At 41.3% G+C, this 19,686-nt stretch overlaps 1 protein-coding gene across 1 annotated transcript in view; it reads right to left on the bottom strand.

Moving 5' to 3' along the window:
- The window catches only part of XYLT1 (xylosyltransferase 1), a 328,154-nt gene that overhangs the window by 37,133 nt on the left and 271,335 nt on the right, over positions 1-19,686 (bottom strand). The window contains exons 7-8 of the mRNA XM_050967712.1: positions 7,411-7,627; positions 5,123-5,299 (exon numbers count right to left, since the gene is read on the bottom strand). Of these exons, the coding sequence (XP_050823669.1) occupies positions 5,123-5,299; positions 7,411-7,627 (394 nt within the window). The remainder of the gene's footprint in view (positions 1-5,122; positions 5,300-7,410; positions 7,628-19,686) is intronic.

Below are 19,686 nucleotides of genomic sequence, written 5' to 3' on the forward strand. Positions count from 1 at the left end.
CAAACCTAGTGACCCTTACCCAGATGGACAAAGTATACTGTTCTCCCAAGGGTACTCAGATATGAGCCAGGCATAGAGAAATGAAGAGTGAGGATGAATAGCCCACTGTTTGCTTTGCTTTGATCTATAAAAACAAGCTGTTGTGGCCAAAGATTTTGCATCTTTGAGTAATTCCTTCTTGTCAGAGCATGTGGAAAATTTTTTAACAGGATTGTACGACTCACTGGGCCAGATTCATCCCAGGTGTAACTCCATTGACTTCCAGGATGAATTTGCCTATTATAATGACATTGCTAAAGACCAATTCACTACCTGTTGTTTGCAAGACATAACTGGTATCATGAAGTTTTGTACTTATCATTGAGGGTACCTGGTGAGTTATTTCACTCAGGAAGACCAGTATTATGCACAATAATAAAAATATATAGAAACTCTTTGTTTACAAGCATTCCTTAGTTCCAGGGGGGCTCCAGGCCCCAGCATGCCAAGTGCGTAATTGGAGCGGCATGCCGCGGGGAGCGCTCTGCCGGTCGCCAGGAGGGCGGCAGGTGGCTCTGGTGGACCTCCCGCAGGCGTTCCTTCGGAGGGTCCGCCGGTCCCGTGGCTCCGGTGGACCTCCTGCAGGCATGCCTGCGGAGGGTCCGCTGGTCCCACACGGCTTCAGTGGGTCTGCTGGAGCTGCGGGACCAGCAGACCCTCTGCAGGCATGCCTGCGGGAGGTCCACCGGAGCCGCAGGACCAGCGACCGGCAGAGCGCCCCCTGCGGCATGCCACCGTGCTTGGGATGGCGAAATGTCTAGAGCCGCCTCTGCTTAGTTTCTTTTTGTTCAAACTCATCCTTTGGCACAGAGCTAGTATAAGATCTATACACCACTTTTAAGTCCTATTTAAGACCTCAAAATTACGTGGGTCTTAAGCAGTGCACAGGCTTTGTGCTGACCCTCTGTACAGGAGTGGATTGCACCCTTTTAGAACAAGGTTTTCTGCAATCAGAAATAAGTGAGCAACTACCAGCTAGGATGCAGTATGATATTAGACTAAAGAAGAGGTTCAATAATTGTTTCCAGATCAAGACAATATGTTTCAAGTGCACTTATTGAAAGGCTTTCTATCAACATCACACTAAAGTGTAGTAGAGCACACACAGAAAGTTTAGGGAACATGTTACCATTGCATGAAACCCTAAATGAACAATCTTCTCTTCCTGAATTTCATCAAATATAAATGAGAGGAATATGCTAACCAGTTTAGGGGATTTAAATGCAAGCAAGTTACAGTCAATGCCTGTCTGAAAGCTAATCAAATTAAAGGAAAAACAGAAATTTTAAGGAAAAAACGCTGTCATCTTTCTAGTAATAGAAGAGGCTATTTCCAGGATCTATTTGGATTTTAAAGTAGTGTACGTGGATAGCTAGTCAGTTAGCTTGAAATCATTTTAGAAGGGGATGGAAGAACTTGGTGTGGAAAATTACAGCTCCTTTATAACTCTACAAGTTCAATGATCCTCAACACAGCCCTTGCTTTTTTGGGTTCCCATTCTGTTTAATCCTGTCCTTTCGTATCTAATTCGGGAGAAGACAGAGTGAGGCCAGGTCAATACAAGGAGCGCTTTGCCAGTATAGCTAAACTAGTGTACTGTAACTGGCAGAGGGCTAGTAGTGTGGACAAAAGTTTATGCCAGCAAAACTGCACTTTTGCTGGTATAAGTTACTGGAGCCCTCCTCCAGCCCCCAAGTAAAATAAGCTATATTGGGAAAAGCACAGTTTTTTCCATCACTTGCTTCAGCCAATTAATTAAATGTCCCATGTGGGTTTAAATGTTTTGGAATGTGAAGTAATAAGCTAGTACTACCCATACAGGGCAGGTCAGTGGGGCAAAGAAGCATGGTGATTAGCGGTCACAAAGATAAAGTCTACACAATACAGATGGGTCTGTGGAAAAGGGTGGAGGAGAGAGAGAGATGGGCTTGCAAAAGAGAGCAAGAGATGTCCGGAAGCTACAGATTTATATTCCATTGCTGTTATCTTCTTCCACAAATGGGGCAAGAGTTTTGCGCTGTCATAGGATATAGTTAATATTGGTTGGATTCAGGATCATGTTCTGGTCTTTATATGATGTCCCGCAACAGAACAAGGTTGGGATACTCAGCCCCCACAGCGTAGGGCTGTGATGGATGGATAAAAAGGAAGGTGTGGCAGAGAGACTGGCCAAAGAACTAGGTCTTCGGTCTAAAGAGGGTTGCACAGCAGTCTGCTGTAAATTAGAGCACCCCTAGGACTCACCAAGCTTACTCCAGGTGCTCGACAAGCTCCCAAAGCAGGCAGAATCCCGGAGGCACATAAATGCCTTAAAGCTACCTTGCCACCTTCCTGAGAACAGTACAAATCTAGCTCACTATATTGACACAAAGAAGATAGAATGCGAGAGAGAGATTATAAATTGCGGTTTCCTTCAGGATTGGCTTCAGGATGATTTATCCTCACTGGTCAATAAATGAGAGGAACCAAAGATACCTAACCAATGTTTACTGCTTCCTGAAGTCTCCACCCTCTGTATTTCCAAAGATAATGGCTTCTGCACTAGCAAGTGTTCATTTGAGGGGTATCGTTTTTTATTAGAGAGTATGACTGCTGCCCAGCTGCACTGGCTTTCCTGGAATGGGCTGTTGCCAAGTCCCGCGAAAGACAGCCACTCCCTACTGAGTGGGAGAACTCTTCTGTCTCCCTTGCCAGAGACCCCTATAGTTCAATTGCAGTGGTGAGGGAATGAGAAGGCCTGGATGCAGAGAACACCAAGTTCTTGTTATTCACATGTGCCCAATTGGCAGAAAACAAGGAAAATAAAAGAAAAATCAATCGTATCCTTCACAAAGTGCAGTAAGGTTACCTGACCCAGCCAAAGAGGGGATAAAGGGAACCTCAGTGGGGGAACATAAGACAATGAGCTGTCCGGAGTAGCTGTTTCCCTTTTCTGCATTTCTTCCTTCTTTAAACATGTGCCTTTAATTTTTTTCGTCAGTGAATCAACCCAGACAATGAACTCTTCGAGGACACACACATATATATATAGCCTGATTATCCACTTCACTGACACTTGTATAAGTCAGGATTTATTCCATCCAAATCAGTGGATGCTCCCCAGGTAAAAAACTGCTGGCAGTGAAAACAGAACATGGCCCATTGTATCTAATTAGGCCACTAGATACAGATAAAAGGTAAAAAGGGATGGCTGAGGAGTGATTTTGTCATGTTAACTTACATGGAGACCAATTAAGCACAATGCAGTACAGTCAATCTGTACAAAGCAGTTTGTGAAGAGCACTCGGGACAGACCAATTCCCACGCTGAGAGCCAGCTCCATCTCTCCCGCATATGATGACTCACTGTGTGCTGGGGAGATGGAGCAAACTTTTCACGATGAGCAGTCAGCATGAGACATGGATCCCCTGCAGTACTAGAACAACTTATAAGAGGTCAAGCAGCGAGCAAAGAATATGCAGATGTAGAAGTGCAGAAGCCCGGAAGAGGAGCCAGAACAGAATTTTAAACAGTGTCAGCTGAACATGACTTCTGTTAGGTTATACGTTTCACAATTCCTGGTAGGGCTCTGAGAAGGACAGGGAGATTGGCTATAAAAAGGCTGAAAAACGATCATTTAGCTGTACAGTTTATATGTATAGATTTGCTGTTTCAAAGTGTTAACAGGCTTCTGGGAGAGGTGCCATCAATGACAGAGGCTCTTAGGTTTTGATCAGTCCCTTTTAAACTTCCTGCTTTGTACTATACAGAGTTTTGGATGTATTAGTAGTTATACACTTCTTAATTCTACTTTGTTAGCTTTCAGACTGGCTTTATTTGATCTTGTTCAGGTTTTGTGTACCAGCTTTGGGGAGTGGTAGAGTTCAAAGGTGCTACAGATCTTATAATAAGAAATTCTTTTTCACTCTACGACTGCTCAGATCATGTGCTCACCCCTCTGATAGTTCCTCCCTCTATCACACACTTTGTATTTCTTTGGGAATTGTGAGTGATGTTTGTGGTGAAATGCGTATTTCAGGGACTCTCTTATCAGGCATAAGTCAGAAGTCGCCTTTTCCGCATATTGTGGCTTGTGATTTCTGAGCTTTTACTGCTCAGTTTGCCTGATTATTCCCTGAAATGTGGCTAACGCATATTTTGTAGCTTGGAAATGGGTCAGACTCTGCTGATTCTCTCTAGTTTATCGAGGCTTTTTTTTACTTATTCTTCGCTGGACTCTTTACTGGGTCATAGTCTGGGATGCCTAGGTGTGTCAAAGAAGCTCTTTTAGGGTAAATGCCTTGTTCAGCATTTTTGTGAGTGCCTCTGTCACTGACATTAGCCATGCTTGGGATATAGTATATTTCAACAGAAACAAGGTCTCTGTTTCAGACTGGCTGTCATTTATGCTTCATGAGGTATTGCAACCTGCCCCACACAAAGCCTGAGTAAACAGGCTTTGCGAAAGGAAACTTGCAGGGACTGGAGGATGGATGAACTGCAGATTTGATAACCTGGTCCCTAGTCCAAGAGCTGCCTCTCTCATGTGTGGTTCGCTGCCCCCTTGCATGGGGAAATGCTTGAAAAGATACAAACTGTAACACCTGGCTTTATGCAACACACCGTAATTTATTGTTAGAACCAAGCACTCAGGCCTATTACAGCCCAGAGCCCAATCACACTCACTGCCCATCCAATGTTGCACTCGTATGCCTCCCTACATAGTGTAGCATAAGGGGGAAATCAAACATCTTAAGGTTCCTATACTGCAATTTTGCCAACTCCAAGTGTCCAAAAACCATATGTCTAACCCCCAAAATCATAAGATTAACCTTACAAATCATGACTTTAAAAATTATAATTACAAATGTTAAGAGTCCTTTAAATTTGTCTTTTGAGCCTTCAGGGTTCACTCAGGTCACATTATCAAGCTTTTCCCCTTTAGCCAGGAGGGTCAGAATCTTCCTTTTTAAAAAGTGAAAACAGATTCTTCCATCATAACCTGAATCCATAGCCATGAAATTAGACTGCTTCCCAACACCAAAGAGATAAAGAAGTGAAAAACCAGCCCACCTGACACATGGTGAGCAGAGAGCTGACTTACCTGAAATCTGTGGAAGTCCGCTGGTTTGAAATCATTAGGAGAGCAGCCACACCAATCAACAATGTGCTTGTACTGACATTTGCAGCCCAGTTTACGGTTCCAGTTAGTGATGCGCAAATTGTTGTCCACCATGGAGACACAGTGAGGGCTATTTTCCAGGACAGTATGAAAGAAAGACTGCAAGAAAATAACAATTCAGTACATTCAGCTCCTCAGACATCTGTTTTCATCCTCACTTTCAGCTCAGAAAACCAGCCTACAGTCCTGAACCTTGACCGACCTGGACTATCCTCCCTAGAATGAAGAGAGTTACCTTCCCTTGCAGCTTTGCCTTGATCCCTCCTCAATAAGATAGAGAGCATAGCACAGTGCGGACACAGGCAAACAATCATCAAGTCTGGGGTGAAGCCATACTACAAAAGGCTGATTGGCCACAGGCGTTCTAGCATTTTAGACCTCTGGAATGACTGGCTTTGTGATCCTGAAACTGAAAGGCACCATTCTCATTACTGCGCTGTATTTATTTCAATTGTCCAGAAATTCCTGCTTCAAGGGATCCCTATTATTTTGTCTTCAAAGTTGCTCTATGGTCTACTATGCTCATAACTGTTTTCCTTGGAGACACGTTGATGATAAATTTCAAAGCGTTTTCTATGATAACTCTCAGCCTGTACCTTCCACCACCATTACTGATGGAAAAACAAACAGTCTCGTAATCAACTCTTCTGTTAGTCTGTCTACCTCAGAGACCAAAGATTACTTGTAATGTGCTGGTAGCCGAGTGATCTCATACAGAAAAATAACGTTCACTCCAACTACCAGAAGGACATTCTGTCTTCTGCAATTACTTCTGAAATTGTAAGTCTTTATTTGCTGACTCAAGGCAGCAAGGAATTCCTATTGGGTTCTCCTAATTATATCATCATAATTTCAGCTATTACATAAATCCTGTGTAATGGGGACCAATGTAGCAGGTTAACAGGTCAGCAAAGGCAGAATGATTTTTAGAAGTTACACATGGACCAAGCATAAGAAAACCTTGTGAAGGGCAGCAGTACAAAACGATCAAATTTAGCTCTGCAAAAGATGATTTTTAGGAGCAGTGGCTTGTCTTTAAAAACTGCTATAGCATGATCTATAAATAAATGACATAGCATTAGCATGGCTGACCCCCAAATAATCCCCTACCCTTTTTTAATGTTAAATGACAACCCCGTGAATATGGATTTTACGCTTGAATTGTCTGGTTAAACCCATAAAGGCATATATTCCCAGTCAAGCAAGGAAAAAAAAACCTACTACCCAATTACTCATTGCCCTGTGTCCTTTCATAATGATACAGAAATTCTCTGCAAGATAATGGATGAAAAGGTTATCAGAGTTGAGAGAAGAAGTGAATTTTAGCAGAAGTAGGATTAAAGGGAGATTATTTAACGTGTGTGGAATAATAAACCCCATCAAATTATGAGAACCACTGTGCTCAACTGAATGACAAAAGGTTTCTATTTGCAAGATTGATCTCATTGATCCACCAAAGACTCACGTGCCACCACCGAGGAAGGCTGATATCATTAAAAGGTAGTCATTAGGTTAGCCTTCCTCACAGATACTTGGGAACGTATAGAGCACGTTAGTACCTTGGAGAAAGAGTCTGACAACCCATGGGAGCAATGTACCTGACAGGGCAGGTGTATAATAGCCGCTGTGAAAATGCCAGACTATGTGCTCTATCTGAAGATAACACACACCCATCCTGACAAACTGCTACATGTTTGACTGAAACAAATTCTAGTCTGCACTTCCTTCTGCATCACTTAGAGCTGGAGTGATTTCTGAGTGATCTAGAATATGTGTGACTGTGCCTTCCAGCTGAGCTTTGAATTGAATAATAAATCTTTGTTTGCAGATCTTTCATTTTAAAGTTCTTAATTTTTTTTTTAAATAAGAGGGATGGATACGATGAGGAAAGCTACTTACGGATATGGGTCTCCATCCCTATTAGTTTTTGAAATTCTTTATAGAAGGACATTTGTAAGCAAAGGAAACTTCAAGTTTTGGTTACTCTGTAATAGTTTAACTAGTTCATAATGTAATTAACCAACCAAAGGAAAAAAAAGTAGTTGAAACATCAAAAGGCTTAATCATCATAAAATTACTTTCTGTTAGCATACATAGAGCCCAATCCAAAGCCCATTGAAGTCAACGCAGAGAATCCCAGTGACTTCAGTGATCTTTGCATCAGGCTTAGCAACAGCTTTGAAGAGTGAGGCTTCTGTAAATCCACACACCTCAGCGGGAAGCAAAGTATACGAATAGAACCTCTTCATCTTTGTCACCAGATCATCACTGGAAAAGATGACATACTCCACAAACTTCCTGTTCAATAGGAACCAGTCTGACCCTCCATCCAGAGTGATTCCTTCTGGGATTTTCCGGTCTCCAAGGCGCCACATGTGTGTATCACATTCTAGGAAAAGCCTGTCCAGACCTTGTTTTCTAATAAACCTAGAAAAAGAAAAGGGAACCATGAAAAGTTTATTGGTGTTTTCTTATAATCACTAGCATTCAAAATAAAGAAGCTATGACAGATAAATGAAATAAATGGTTATGGTTTATATGAGTGTTCCATTTATAAACTGTTTATAAAAGATTAATAAATACATTAATAAATAATGAATCAGTTGTTATACATTGTTATAGAGTCCAAAGGTCAGTCAATTGCTTATAAACACCTACGTGCTTTCTGCGGATGTCCTTATAAATATCCACTACATATGCTACTCATGTCTGTAATATGTTTATAACATTCATTAACTCATTATGAACAAGAACTGCTATATAAAAAAATCACTAAGAAAATCTAAGGTATTCATATTTAAGATTTAATTGATTTCCACGTCTAAAGAAGAAAAATAATTGCTTTTGAAAGATAACTAATTAATTTCCATTTTCTGAAGTTTTTTCTTGCTGAATTATTGTTCCACGTACATTTCTATCAAAGGCACATATAATCAGAAGTAAAATTTTATTGCTTTCTGTTATAGAACAAGTATGTTTCCCCCCCTCACTTTCAAGTCTAGAGTAAATAACATCTTTTTTTTGTTCATTGCGGACCCACAGACAAAAGAAGCATGCTAGCATTGAAATGTTATGGACACTGATTATCTGAGTCCAATACAGCAAGAGAAATAGACTTGGAAAAAAATCAAGCTATGTTGAAAGCAGGATGGGTCGCACGCTCACAGGTAGCTTTGTGACCGCCTAATAAAGGTTTCTAATCGTTTGACCATTTTCAGAATTACTTCCCAGAAAGTGATACCATCTAGAAAGCAGAATAATGAGAAACATAAATTAGCTGATCCAGTAATGTAATGTCAGGAAGGGTACTGCCTTCTAGTGATAATGCATATCTCTACTTTCAGTACTGAAGACTGCCTGTGTATTTTGAGAAGTAACAAATGTTTGCCATCTGGCTCATCTATACGCAACAAATGTCCATCAGGTATTAGTCAGAGGCCATAAAACCTATTGGACTTAGGAGCTGCAGGCTAACTTGAGTTGTGTTGCCAGTAGCAAAAGACCAGCGTTTTATTTGTCAAAAAAAAACCCTTGGTTTTGTAGAATAATGTAATTATCTATTACTTTTTACAAAGAAACATTTAAAAGATAGAACATTTGCAACAGTATTCAGAAACAGAAAAAAAATGGTAAAGGAAACCAACATTTCTGTGGTGCTGTCTGATGGCAGTCCCAATGGTTACATGGGAAAGCTAGTTCACTACATTTTGGAAAGAAACCAAGAAAGACCAAGATGTGGAACAAAATGCTATTTCAGGTCAGTAGTGAGGTACGCTGAAAGAGGAGTGTTGTGAAGCTTCACAGAAGCGACTGTATTAGTATTTTTATGAGTAATATTTTTCTCCTTTTTTCATTAAAACACAAAGAAAACGATTCTGCACCTCACCCCCCTCACAGATACACAACCCCAAGAAAAAAAGTATCAACAGTCAAAACAAAAACTTTTATGAACTCCCAGATCTCCTAGAATCTTGATGTTTTGCCCATTAGCAAGTTAAGACCTTGATTACGGCTTCCTTCTAGAATTAATGAAGAAACCAAGACAGAATTATAACTTGATTGTTTCTTGTATCTAATTACAAAATGCATGGTAAAAGGAGTCTAAATCCCACTGATTTTGGAGTCTAATATCTACCTTTCCAGTCCTGAACTTAGGAGAGAAAAGCTACACTGTTAACTTAAAGTGAAATTTATGTGAAGTTTCAGACAAGAGTTGAGAATTTTTTTCTTTCCATTAACCAGTTTCTAATTTCATGTTCCATTATTAGGGATAATGGAAAAGTCTTGCAATTTTAATGCAGTCCTCTGGAAAGCAACCTTCAAATCCAATATGTATGCAGTTATCTGCAAATCAAATATTAACTTGCCTGAAAGTTTGGTCATTTATGTACTTTTGTCCAAAAATAAGCAGCTGGAAATGACCCTTTAGGTGAATTAATTTAATCAAATAGTGGGATGTTATTGATCATATTTAAGAGGGATGTAGAGTCCTTTCCTGTGAAATGGTTTCTCTCAATTGCTGTCTGCATGAACTTCCTGCCTTTTGTTCTATTATTAAAAAAGAAGCTTCCTTAGTTGTGAATGGCACCCCCTTTCACTACCTTCAAAATAAATAAGTAGAATTGCAAGCACTAAAATTACATGAATATTAGATGGGTCTGCCCTCTGCCCACTGACTGGCTAAAGCTGGCTCTGAAAGAATATGTCCAGTTTCAGTGCTGGGATGTCTCACTGAATCTGGCCTTACAGCTTTATTTATAACACGTTTTCCCAAATAATCAAAAGACTGTGGCATGTGTGGGCTTGTCTACATCAGAAAGTTGCAGCGCTGGTGAGGGAGTTACAGCGCTGCAACTTAGGAGGTGTACACATCTGCAGGGCACCACCAGCGCTGCAACTCCCTGTTTGCAGCGCTGGCCGTACTCCCGTTTTGTCTCGGGTGTAGAGGATCCAGCGCTGGTGATCCAGCGCTGGTAATCAAGTATAGACACTTACCAGCGCTTTTCTTGACCTCCGTGGAATAAGCAGGTATCCCAGCATACCTGAGGAAGCCTCTGGTAATCAAGCTGGTCTCCTTCCCCGGTTTGCTCTCGCGTTCCCCGAACCCCGAGCAAGCAGGTTTCCTTCCCTGCGGTTTGCAGGGTGGTTCGGGGAATGCGAGAGCAAACCGGGAAAGGAGACCAGCTTCGCCGCGGTTTGCTCTCGCGTTCCCCGAACCACCCTGCAAACCGCAGGGAAGGAGACCTGCTTGCTCGGGGGTTCGGGGAACGCGAGAGCAAACCGGGAAAGGAGACCAGCTTCGCCGCGGTTTGCTCTCGCGTTCCCCGAACAAGCAGGTCTCCTTCCCTGCGGTTTGCAGGGTGGTTCGGGGAACGCGAGAGCAAACCGCGGCGAAGCTGGTCTCCTTTCCCGGTTTGCTCTCTCGTTCCCCGAACCCCCGAGCAAGCAGGTCTCCTTCCCTGCGGTTTGCAGGGTGGTTCGGGGAACGCGAGAGCAAACCGCGGCGAAGCTGGTCTCCTTTCCCGGTTTGCTCTCGCGTTCCCCGAACCCCCCTTGAAGCCGCCCAACAGCGCTGCAGTGTGGCCACATCTAACACCACTTGCAGCGCTGGTTGCTGTAAGTGTGGCCACTCTGCAGCGCTGGCCCTATACAGCTGTACTAATACAGCTGTAACAACCAGCGCTGCAAAATTTTAGATGTAGACATGGCCTGTGTGTGCATGCGTGTATATAATGGCTAGAACAGCATATACAGAGAATTATAAAGTTGTTGGCAGTATGCAGTATTTTTATGGTCAACTTAAATCATAACATCCTACAGAACAAGACTACCAGAAGTAAACCAATTGTAGTATTTAACTGATACTACACTATCGGGGAACATACCCTACTCCGGCAGGGGGAATGGCCTGGATTACCTAATAGGACAATTAATTTCTTTGCTAACTGCTGTGTGTGTGTGTGAGAACTTTATCTAAAATAATATAACAGCTTCAAAATAGCATGAGGTACAATATTAAGACAAGGAAGAAAATAGTTTTCAGGAGGATGGTTGCCTGTTTGGTGTATATAAATTCATACTCCCTATTTTTTTTACTTGACGTATCTTATATCAGCGGTTGGCAACCTTTCAGAAGTGGTGTGCCGAGTTTTGATTTATTCACTCTAATTTAAGGTCTTGGGTGCCAGTAATACATTTTAACGTTTTTAGAAGTCTCTTTCTATAAATCTATAATATAGAACTAAACTATTGCTGTATGTAAAGTAAATAAGGTTTTAGAAATGTTTAAAAAGCTTCATTTAAAATTAAATTAAAATGCAGAGCCCCCCGGACCGGTGGCCAGGACCCAGGCAGCGTGAGTACCACTGAAAATCAGCTTGTGTGCCACAGGTTGCCTACCTCTGCTTTACATTATACCTTATGGGTGCAACAACAATCTGCTAACAAGCTTTAATGGCAAATCCTCTCCGTTTACCTGTGCTGCAATAATTTCCAGACTGGATAAAATCACAGTACACTTAAACTTGCCCACCAGAAGACCTAGTCAGCATTCAAACAAACTACGTTCACAGAACAAGTCATGCAAAATATATATATTAGGATGAAATCCTGGCTCCACTTATTTCAAAGAGGCCAAGATTTCAGGCTTAGTTAAGCTCCTATAAATTGTAATACTGCACCAACCTCATCCCATACTAAACTTCAGAAGGAGAGTGGCAAATGCACAGACAATGGTATATTTCCCATCTCCTCTGTCCTTCTTGGAGTTTTACACAATAGGAAAGCTACATGATAATTCCCAGATTAAAGAAAAAAATGGATTTAGCACCAAGATTTCTCTAATGTTAGCCAAAGGGATAACTTCAGCGGCTTTCCAGGATTTTGAACTGGAAGTAAGAGTGCCAAGGGTCCTACACACAAAGGTCTCCAGAGCTCAGGTAATCGCAAATTAACTTGCCATGGCACTGATATACAGTTGTCAGAGTAGATAATAAACCACTTTCTTCAAGAATGTTTCTGGGCTGTTGGGAGTATAAGGGTTGGAACTTGATGGAACTGGGAACAATCTCAGATGAAGATATTCCTGACCAAGAGGAACAGGGTGAGTAAGTCTTGCAGCAGGGAAGTAAGGATGGCATGGATTAAAGAGTTAATCAGGAGGGGGAAAAGGGCTAAAATAAAACTACTGGACTGAAATAAAATTGTCCTGCTTTTGATTATCTCCGTCCTATATACTACCACATCAAAGGCATTTTGTTTTAGTGCATCGGTTAATTTTAATGTTCTGTAAATAAACTTATATATGAACTATTTTTCTTAAAATGACAAAGATTTATATTTGTAAAATTATATTCAGATACAGACACTGAGAGTTATTTTCAAAAAGAGCCTCAAATTTTGTGGATGTACGGTTATGCCTGAATCTAATTGTGGGGACACAAAATATTATTCATATGTGTCTGTCTGACTGTGTCCAAAAACTAGATGTGTAAATGCTGCCATTTATGCCCACAATTAGCTGCAGATGCAATGCTAGCTTGGGATACTTTCCTGAGTTGGGCCTGTTACCTTTATACTTTGTAAAGATGTCTATAATCTTGAATCGTTACATTTCCCATAGCTTCTCTTCTGCAACCATGATTCCATCTGGTTAACACTCCAGCAGTCTAGACTAGTGTTTCTCAAACTTTTGTATTGGTGACCCCTTTCACACATCAAACCTATGAGTGTAAACCTCCATTATAAATTAAAAACACTTTTTTTGTATTTAATACTATTATAAATGCTGGAGGCAAGTAGGGTTTAGGGGTGGAGGCTGACAGCTGGCAACTCCCCATGTAATAACCTTGTGATCCCCCCTGAGGGGTTATGACCTCCAGTTTGAGAACCCCTGGTCCAGACAGTTCAGGGGTACATGTGTCTCAAGACCCTGCTCTCACTTTGCAACATTTGAAAATATTTACAAATTCATTTCAGTTAGGCTTATGGAATTATACAGTAAAAAACCCTAAAGCACATTGCAAATATCTTTTCTCTTTGGTACTTTTTCATGCTTCCCTCCTGCCTCCAGCTCCTGTTTCTCTTCTGAAATCAAATTTAGTATGTCTATTAATGCTCACATCATAAGAGAAAACCTTTCTGTCAACTACTAAGACAAGGAAAACCACTTGCATTGCTCCAAACCTCATTGGGGTCTGACTCAAAGGGAAGACTGATGGGACTTCAGTGGGTTTTGGAACAGATACTAACTCATCCCCAAATATTAATAACCCAAAGTTATAGTTCTCAAATACATACTGGGCCAACTTCTGCCCTCTTGTCAGAGTGCACCGAAAAAACCTACTGATTTCAGAGTTTGACCTATTTACACCAAGGCTACAGGGCCGGCGCAACCCATTAGGCAACCTAGGCAGTCATCAGCAGTATTTCGAGGGCGGGACCTTCTGCCGCCTCTATCAGGGGCGGCATTTTGGGAGCAGGACCTTTTGCCGCCTAGGGCGCCAGAAAAGCTGGCGGCACTCCTGCAAGAGTGCATTGGCCCTGCTAAATTTACATTTATAAAGACAGATATTCTACATTGAACATACACCATCACCCACAACTAAACAGAATCAGCTTTAAATATATTTATTAAAGTGAAATACTCTAATTCCTATACAGTTGTTTTATGTTACATTTACTGATATTAAACATTATTTACACAAGTAACTGCTCTATTAAACGTATATTTGGACTTTAAAGAAACACAGTCAATTTGAAAATCATACTTCTGTCTGAAGCGTAATATTGTTGCAAGTGACACCTAAGATTACTGAAAGAAATTAGAGAAAAAAAATTATTTCCTCCTATTTTTCCCAGTCTTTTTACTTTGTGCATTTGACAGCACTTTGTGAACAGAAAGTTTCACTGTTCCATACTAGGCAGTTACTTTCCCTTGTTTGTGTGACTCATCATAGGGAAAGAAAAAACAATTTTTAAAATAGGAAAATGTGATTGCAAAGACACAAAAATGGCAGAGGGACTCACAAATGGACGTAGTACTTGAAAGCACTTTTAACTCGGTTTTTAAATAGCTCTTTTAAAGTGTCATCTGTTAACCAAAACTTCATTTTCATGTGAACAGTTGTTCATGATTATTATAATGCGATTTCCATGTATTATTTTATATAGATACCTGATTGAAAGGCAAGGCCAATGTTTGACTGATTTTGTAATTCAGACAAAGTTTATATTTTACTCTCAATTATTTTAATTCCTATCTCTACAGCAGAAAGATGTATATTCCTGACAGTTTTTGCAATATATCAAATAAAGAAGGCTCCTATTTTATATATTTTCAAAGTCTATGAACAAAGCTTTTCTGCTGACATAGGAAGTTGTCAGATATTAAAACGTGACCTAAGTTTTATCACAAAAAAGTCCTTGGCTCAGAGAGGTATATTTTTTAAACAGTCAGTTTCCTTTTCCTAAATATTTCCTGTTTCTGGCTTCTTCCCTAACAGGCTTGCTGCTGAGCCTTCACAGTTATTCAGATATGCTGCACACCTACTGACCCCGTGTTACCATTATTTACTACACTATTAATGAAAATTTAAAGATGCATTGGAGACATAATTCATTACAAGCAAAAAGCCAGCGTTGAAGCAGGAGTGCTAGGAGCTAAGATAATACCAAAAAAAAGTATTTGTGAACATCTGTTTGAACAAAACCCACATATCTGCTTTGACTATATCCACAGCCCGCTATTTACTTTTGACCAACATTTGTAGGTGCCAACTAATTTTGGTGAGAAAGTGTGGCAAATATTTGTATGAAGAGGTATGCGCATGAGTCTGTCTTCTAGAAGTATTTACGCAACCATCTTGAAAAGTCTTGGTGGGATCCTTCAGTGAGGAAGCAGAAAATAATTCCTTGTTGTGTAGCTGAACAATTGCAGAGTGCACATAGCAAATTGCAAATACTCATGCAACTGGTACAGTGAAGAGTTTGTGAGAAATCTCTAGGCTGAAATATATCTGAATAAACCATTCACTGAATAATCTAGTCCAATACACAAATGTATTAAAATCTAAATATGTGCAGAAAGAGAGGCTACACTCACTGAATACAGAGTGAAATGCTGGCTCTCCTGAAGACAACGGCAACATTCTCATTGTCTTCAATGGGGCTGCGATTTCATCTATTGTTTCCTACAAATAGTGCAGCTCTAACATAGATTATATATGTTTTGAAAAGCTGAAATTGCCAATAATTCATTCAATTTTAGTTTCCTCTTTGTGCCAAATGATGTCAAATGGAAGGGGGCGTTATTTCCATGTACAGTAACTTGGGTTCTTTGAGATGTTTTGTCTCTATGGGTGCTCCACACAGGACATGAGCCTACCTGTGCACTCTCAAATTGAGACAGTAAAGCAGTGTCTGCGGGCCCAGCCCTGCCCAGAGCAGCTCTCTGTGCTCTCAGACAAGGGCACATAGGGAGGCATGGACCTGCCGCCACTCAGTTCCTGATCAACTGCAAAGCCAGAGACTCTGCAGCAGATGGGTAAGAAGGTGGGAGGGAGATGGAGCACTTATAGGGGGGAATACAACTGGAAGAACCCAAGTTACTGTACAGGTAAGTAACCTCTCCTCCTTCTTTGGTTTTATGTCCCTACGGGTGCTCCAGGAAGGAGACTCCCAAGCAGTAACTCAATGCGAAGGTAGGTATGGAGGAGGCAAATCCAAGGCAGATTGGAGGACTGAGTCACCAAATGTTGTCTCAGCTCTAAAAGCAGGTGAGATAGTGTGCTTGGCAAATGTACAGATAGAAAACCAAGTTGCACACCTGCAGATTACTGCTATAGGAACATCTTTCAGAAAGGCTATAGATGTGGACTAAGCCCTAGTAGTGCATGCTGTCACTCTCTGAGGAGGCTGTATTCTTGCAGTCTCATCGCATTTTAGGATGAAACTCAAGACCCATTGTGACAGTCTTTGCATAGAAATGGGCTGCCCTTTCTTCCTTTCAGCAAAGGATACAAAGACTTTGGGAGAGGTACTGAAGGCCATGGCTCTGTTTAAATAGAGATCAAGAGCCCTTCTGAGGTGTGTGTAGGCTAGATTCGTCTCTGGAGGCATGAGGCTCTGGATAGAACATTGGTGGATGGATTTTCTGATTAATATGGTATTCTGGAAAACCTTAGGGAGGAAATGAGGATGGGACATAATGTGACTGTATCCCTGCAGAAGGTAGTGAACAGTGGGTCTGCCATGAGCCCACCGAATTCTGCCATTTATCTAGCTGAAGTGATAGCTATAAGGAATGAGGTCCTGAGGGAGAGATGGAGGAGAGAACAGGTAAGCCACTGCTTCAACAGAGGTTTCTTTACGCACTGAGAATGAAATTAAGGTCTCATGCAGGAGCAGGTTTCTGTACAGGGGGAACACATTATGTAAATCCTTAATGAATCTGGTCATAGTAGGATGGACAAAAACTGAGAAGCCCTCAGTGAGTGAGCGGAAGGCCATGATAGCTGCCAGGTGTAATCTGAGCTCATCGACAAACTCTGAGAAAGAAAAATTCCCAGGAAGTGAGAATTGGCAGTAAGCTGTAGAATGGTTGATACCAAGTGCTTCATCTCAAGCTGCTGGCAACTGAGAAGGAACTGAGTGGGGCAGGTCCATGCCTCTCTATATGTCCTTGTACAGGAGCATGAGGGGCTGCTCGGCCCAGGCCCAGACCCATGGACTCTGTTGTACAGTCTCCAGTCAAGAGTGCACAGGTGTGCGCATATCCTATAATGGAGCACCCATAGGGACAGATAAATCACACCTGCTTTCGTATACACAGTCTTGCAATACACTCCCCAAGACCCTTTTTTGTCATACTGAAAGCCTTTTGACTTAGCCTTTCCCCCTCTATTTTTCCCCACGATAAATGAAGTACAAAGTAGAGAGGGGAACAGTGTCAAAAAAAAAAATAGCACCTACTTAGTCTGTCAAGATTAGGCAGAGTTCCTCGTGGTATGATAGGCAATTGGGTGTGAAAAAAAGTACAGAATTCAGAATTCCCTGCTGTTTCAAGAGAACATGAAAAAACTCTCAGTACAGATAAAAAAGGATGGGGAAAAGATCAAAATGTAACCCATTTTAGAGTGTGTTAAAACAGCAGCATCCTGACGACAAGGGCAAAGGCAAAATTAAATCTTTCTTATCTTGCTTTAATTCCTATGCTCTGAAGGAGATATTACAAACACAATACAATCCTAGCCATCTCAGTCCCTTGTGCTTTAATGACAATGGCACAAACCTCAAACAAAATTATATGGCTGGTATAGAATTTATTCCTCCCATGAATATTCTACTGTGAGATTGGGGATATTTCATATGCAAAGTCAAACCTAAAAGTAAGTGAACAAACAAAAACAATTTCTGGTAGAATTGTGAATTGTGATAATGCTTGGAAGTCAAATATGAACACAGGGAAAAAATCTCTTTTTTAAATTATTATTACTATTTATTATTTGTTTTCCAGTAGCTTTCTCAATGTGCTAGACCCCATCTACATAGTCCATGCCATGAATAACTTTTAGGATGAAGTCCTGGCTTCACTGAAGTCAATTGGAGCTTTGACATTGTTTTCAGTGGGTCCAGGATTTCACCCTTAGATTTTAAGAATACTGAACATGCATACACAAAAGGAGCCTGATAACTAGGGATGTAGCAATAAATATCTGTTGCTGCAATTCCTATTGATTTGTCATGTGCAGGGAATTTTTTCCCAGAAGAATATTTCATGTAGGTGGGAAATCAGTGTTTTATGCATGAGAAACATGTTGTTTGAGATCCAATTCCTGGGACACTCTACGAGGGTGAAAAAAGCACTTTAAAATCTGTGTATAGATTACACAGGGGTCCAAACAGAGAATCTGCCAAATGGGCACTGTAACCCCTATGCAACACCCCACAGGTTACTGCAAAGCGGTGTTGAATATGGGCATGACCTGCTGACCAGAACTGTCTACTGTTTCCCTTATTCCTACTGATGGATAACTGGGACTGAGTGTTGTACCCTTCAGTCTTGCAATGGTTTCACAAGGACCAGAGCGCCTTTACTCTGGCTTAATTCATTTGCCATATATTTTACCCTTGAAGAATAAAAAAATAAAGACCTAAATCTTGTCCTGATTCATAGGATCATAGAATATCAGGGTTGGAAGGGACCTCAGGAGGTCATCTAGTCCTGGTAAGGTGGAGTTGAGTCACACGTCAAGCTTTTCTCAGCAACCACAAGGGCTAGAAACAACTTCTTTTAAATGAAAGCTGAAAGTCTCACATGATTGCTTGACTCCAAGAACTGTGCTAACAACAAGTATAATGAGAGATATGTAACTGGGTTAAAAGAACACTATTAAGTGATATCATCTCATTACCTCTCCTTCCTGCCAGGCACTCACTCCACCAGGGCTGGATTTACACCTTTCGCGTCCCTAGGCACCCCTGGTGGCTGGGCAGACATGGGACTCCCAGCTCTCCACATTGCCTGCAACAGCTGAGAACCGCAGGGGGGCCCCCTGTCGCTGGCTCAGAGCTGTGGGGTACCACCTGCCCACAGTTGCTCAGAGCTGTGGGATCCCTCTGCTGCTCAGGCACAGTGGGGGTCCCCCGCCACTCACGGCGGGCAGACACAGTGGCGCCCTCGCCACCCGGCGGTGCTTGGAGCTCTGAACTGCTGCGGGCAGCGGGGGGACCCTGCCACTTTTACTTTTAGGCACCCCTCCACACAGCTCCATCACCACAACTGCCCAGTGCCCCATCTAGACCCTCCCACCAACCCCCCACTGCCCAGTGCCCCCTACCTGTTGTGCCTAATTGGAAATCAGGCCCTGCACACCACCCATCTTATTATACTATAGCTCTGATTTCTCAAAGGAAGAAATTATAAATGGGAATTTGTATAAGGGGAAAATGATTGGGTGATAGCTCAGAAAAATAGAATCTTAGCGAAGTAAGGGAACAATACATAGTGCTTGATGCTGCCAGGGCAGAGTTAGGGAATTTAGAAACATAAAAATATTTATGGAAAATATGTGAAAGGCTCATGGATTTATGGTTTAAATTAGATACAGCTGAAAGTTTCTCCAGTGAGGAAGTTTCTTCAAAATGTCAATATGTCTCCTTGACACCTTTTTTGGGTGGGGGTGCACTAACATATATTAATTATTTCTGCAATTAACAGACATTTAGAAAAACCCAATGTTGCTTTGCCTGCTAATTTTGATGAGACTTTAAATATAAGTTGGAAGAAAAAATAGAAGCAAAACAACATAAAAAAGCAAAGATAGCCTCCAGAAAACATTCTACTCAAACTTGACAAAGAGGGTAATACCAACTGTGATGTTAATTATCATTCTGACACAGCCGTTATAATTGGATTAAGTACAGGGAAAAAAATCAAACAATGATAAATATGTAAGTTTAAAACAACACAAGAGAAAATGAAATCT

Source organism: Gopherus flavomarginatus, chromosome 9 (assembly GCF_025201925.1).
Source record: "Gopherus flavomarginatus isolate rGopFla2 chromosome 9, rGopFla2.mat.asm, whole genome shotgun sequence".
Classification (NCBI taxonomy): domain Eukaryota; kingdom Metazoa; phylum Chordata; order Testudines; family Testudinidae; genus Gopherus; species Gopherus flavomarginatus.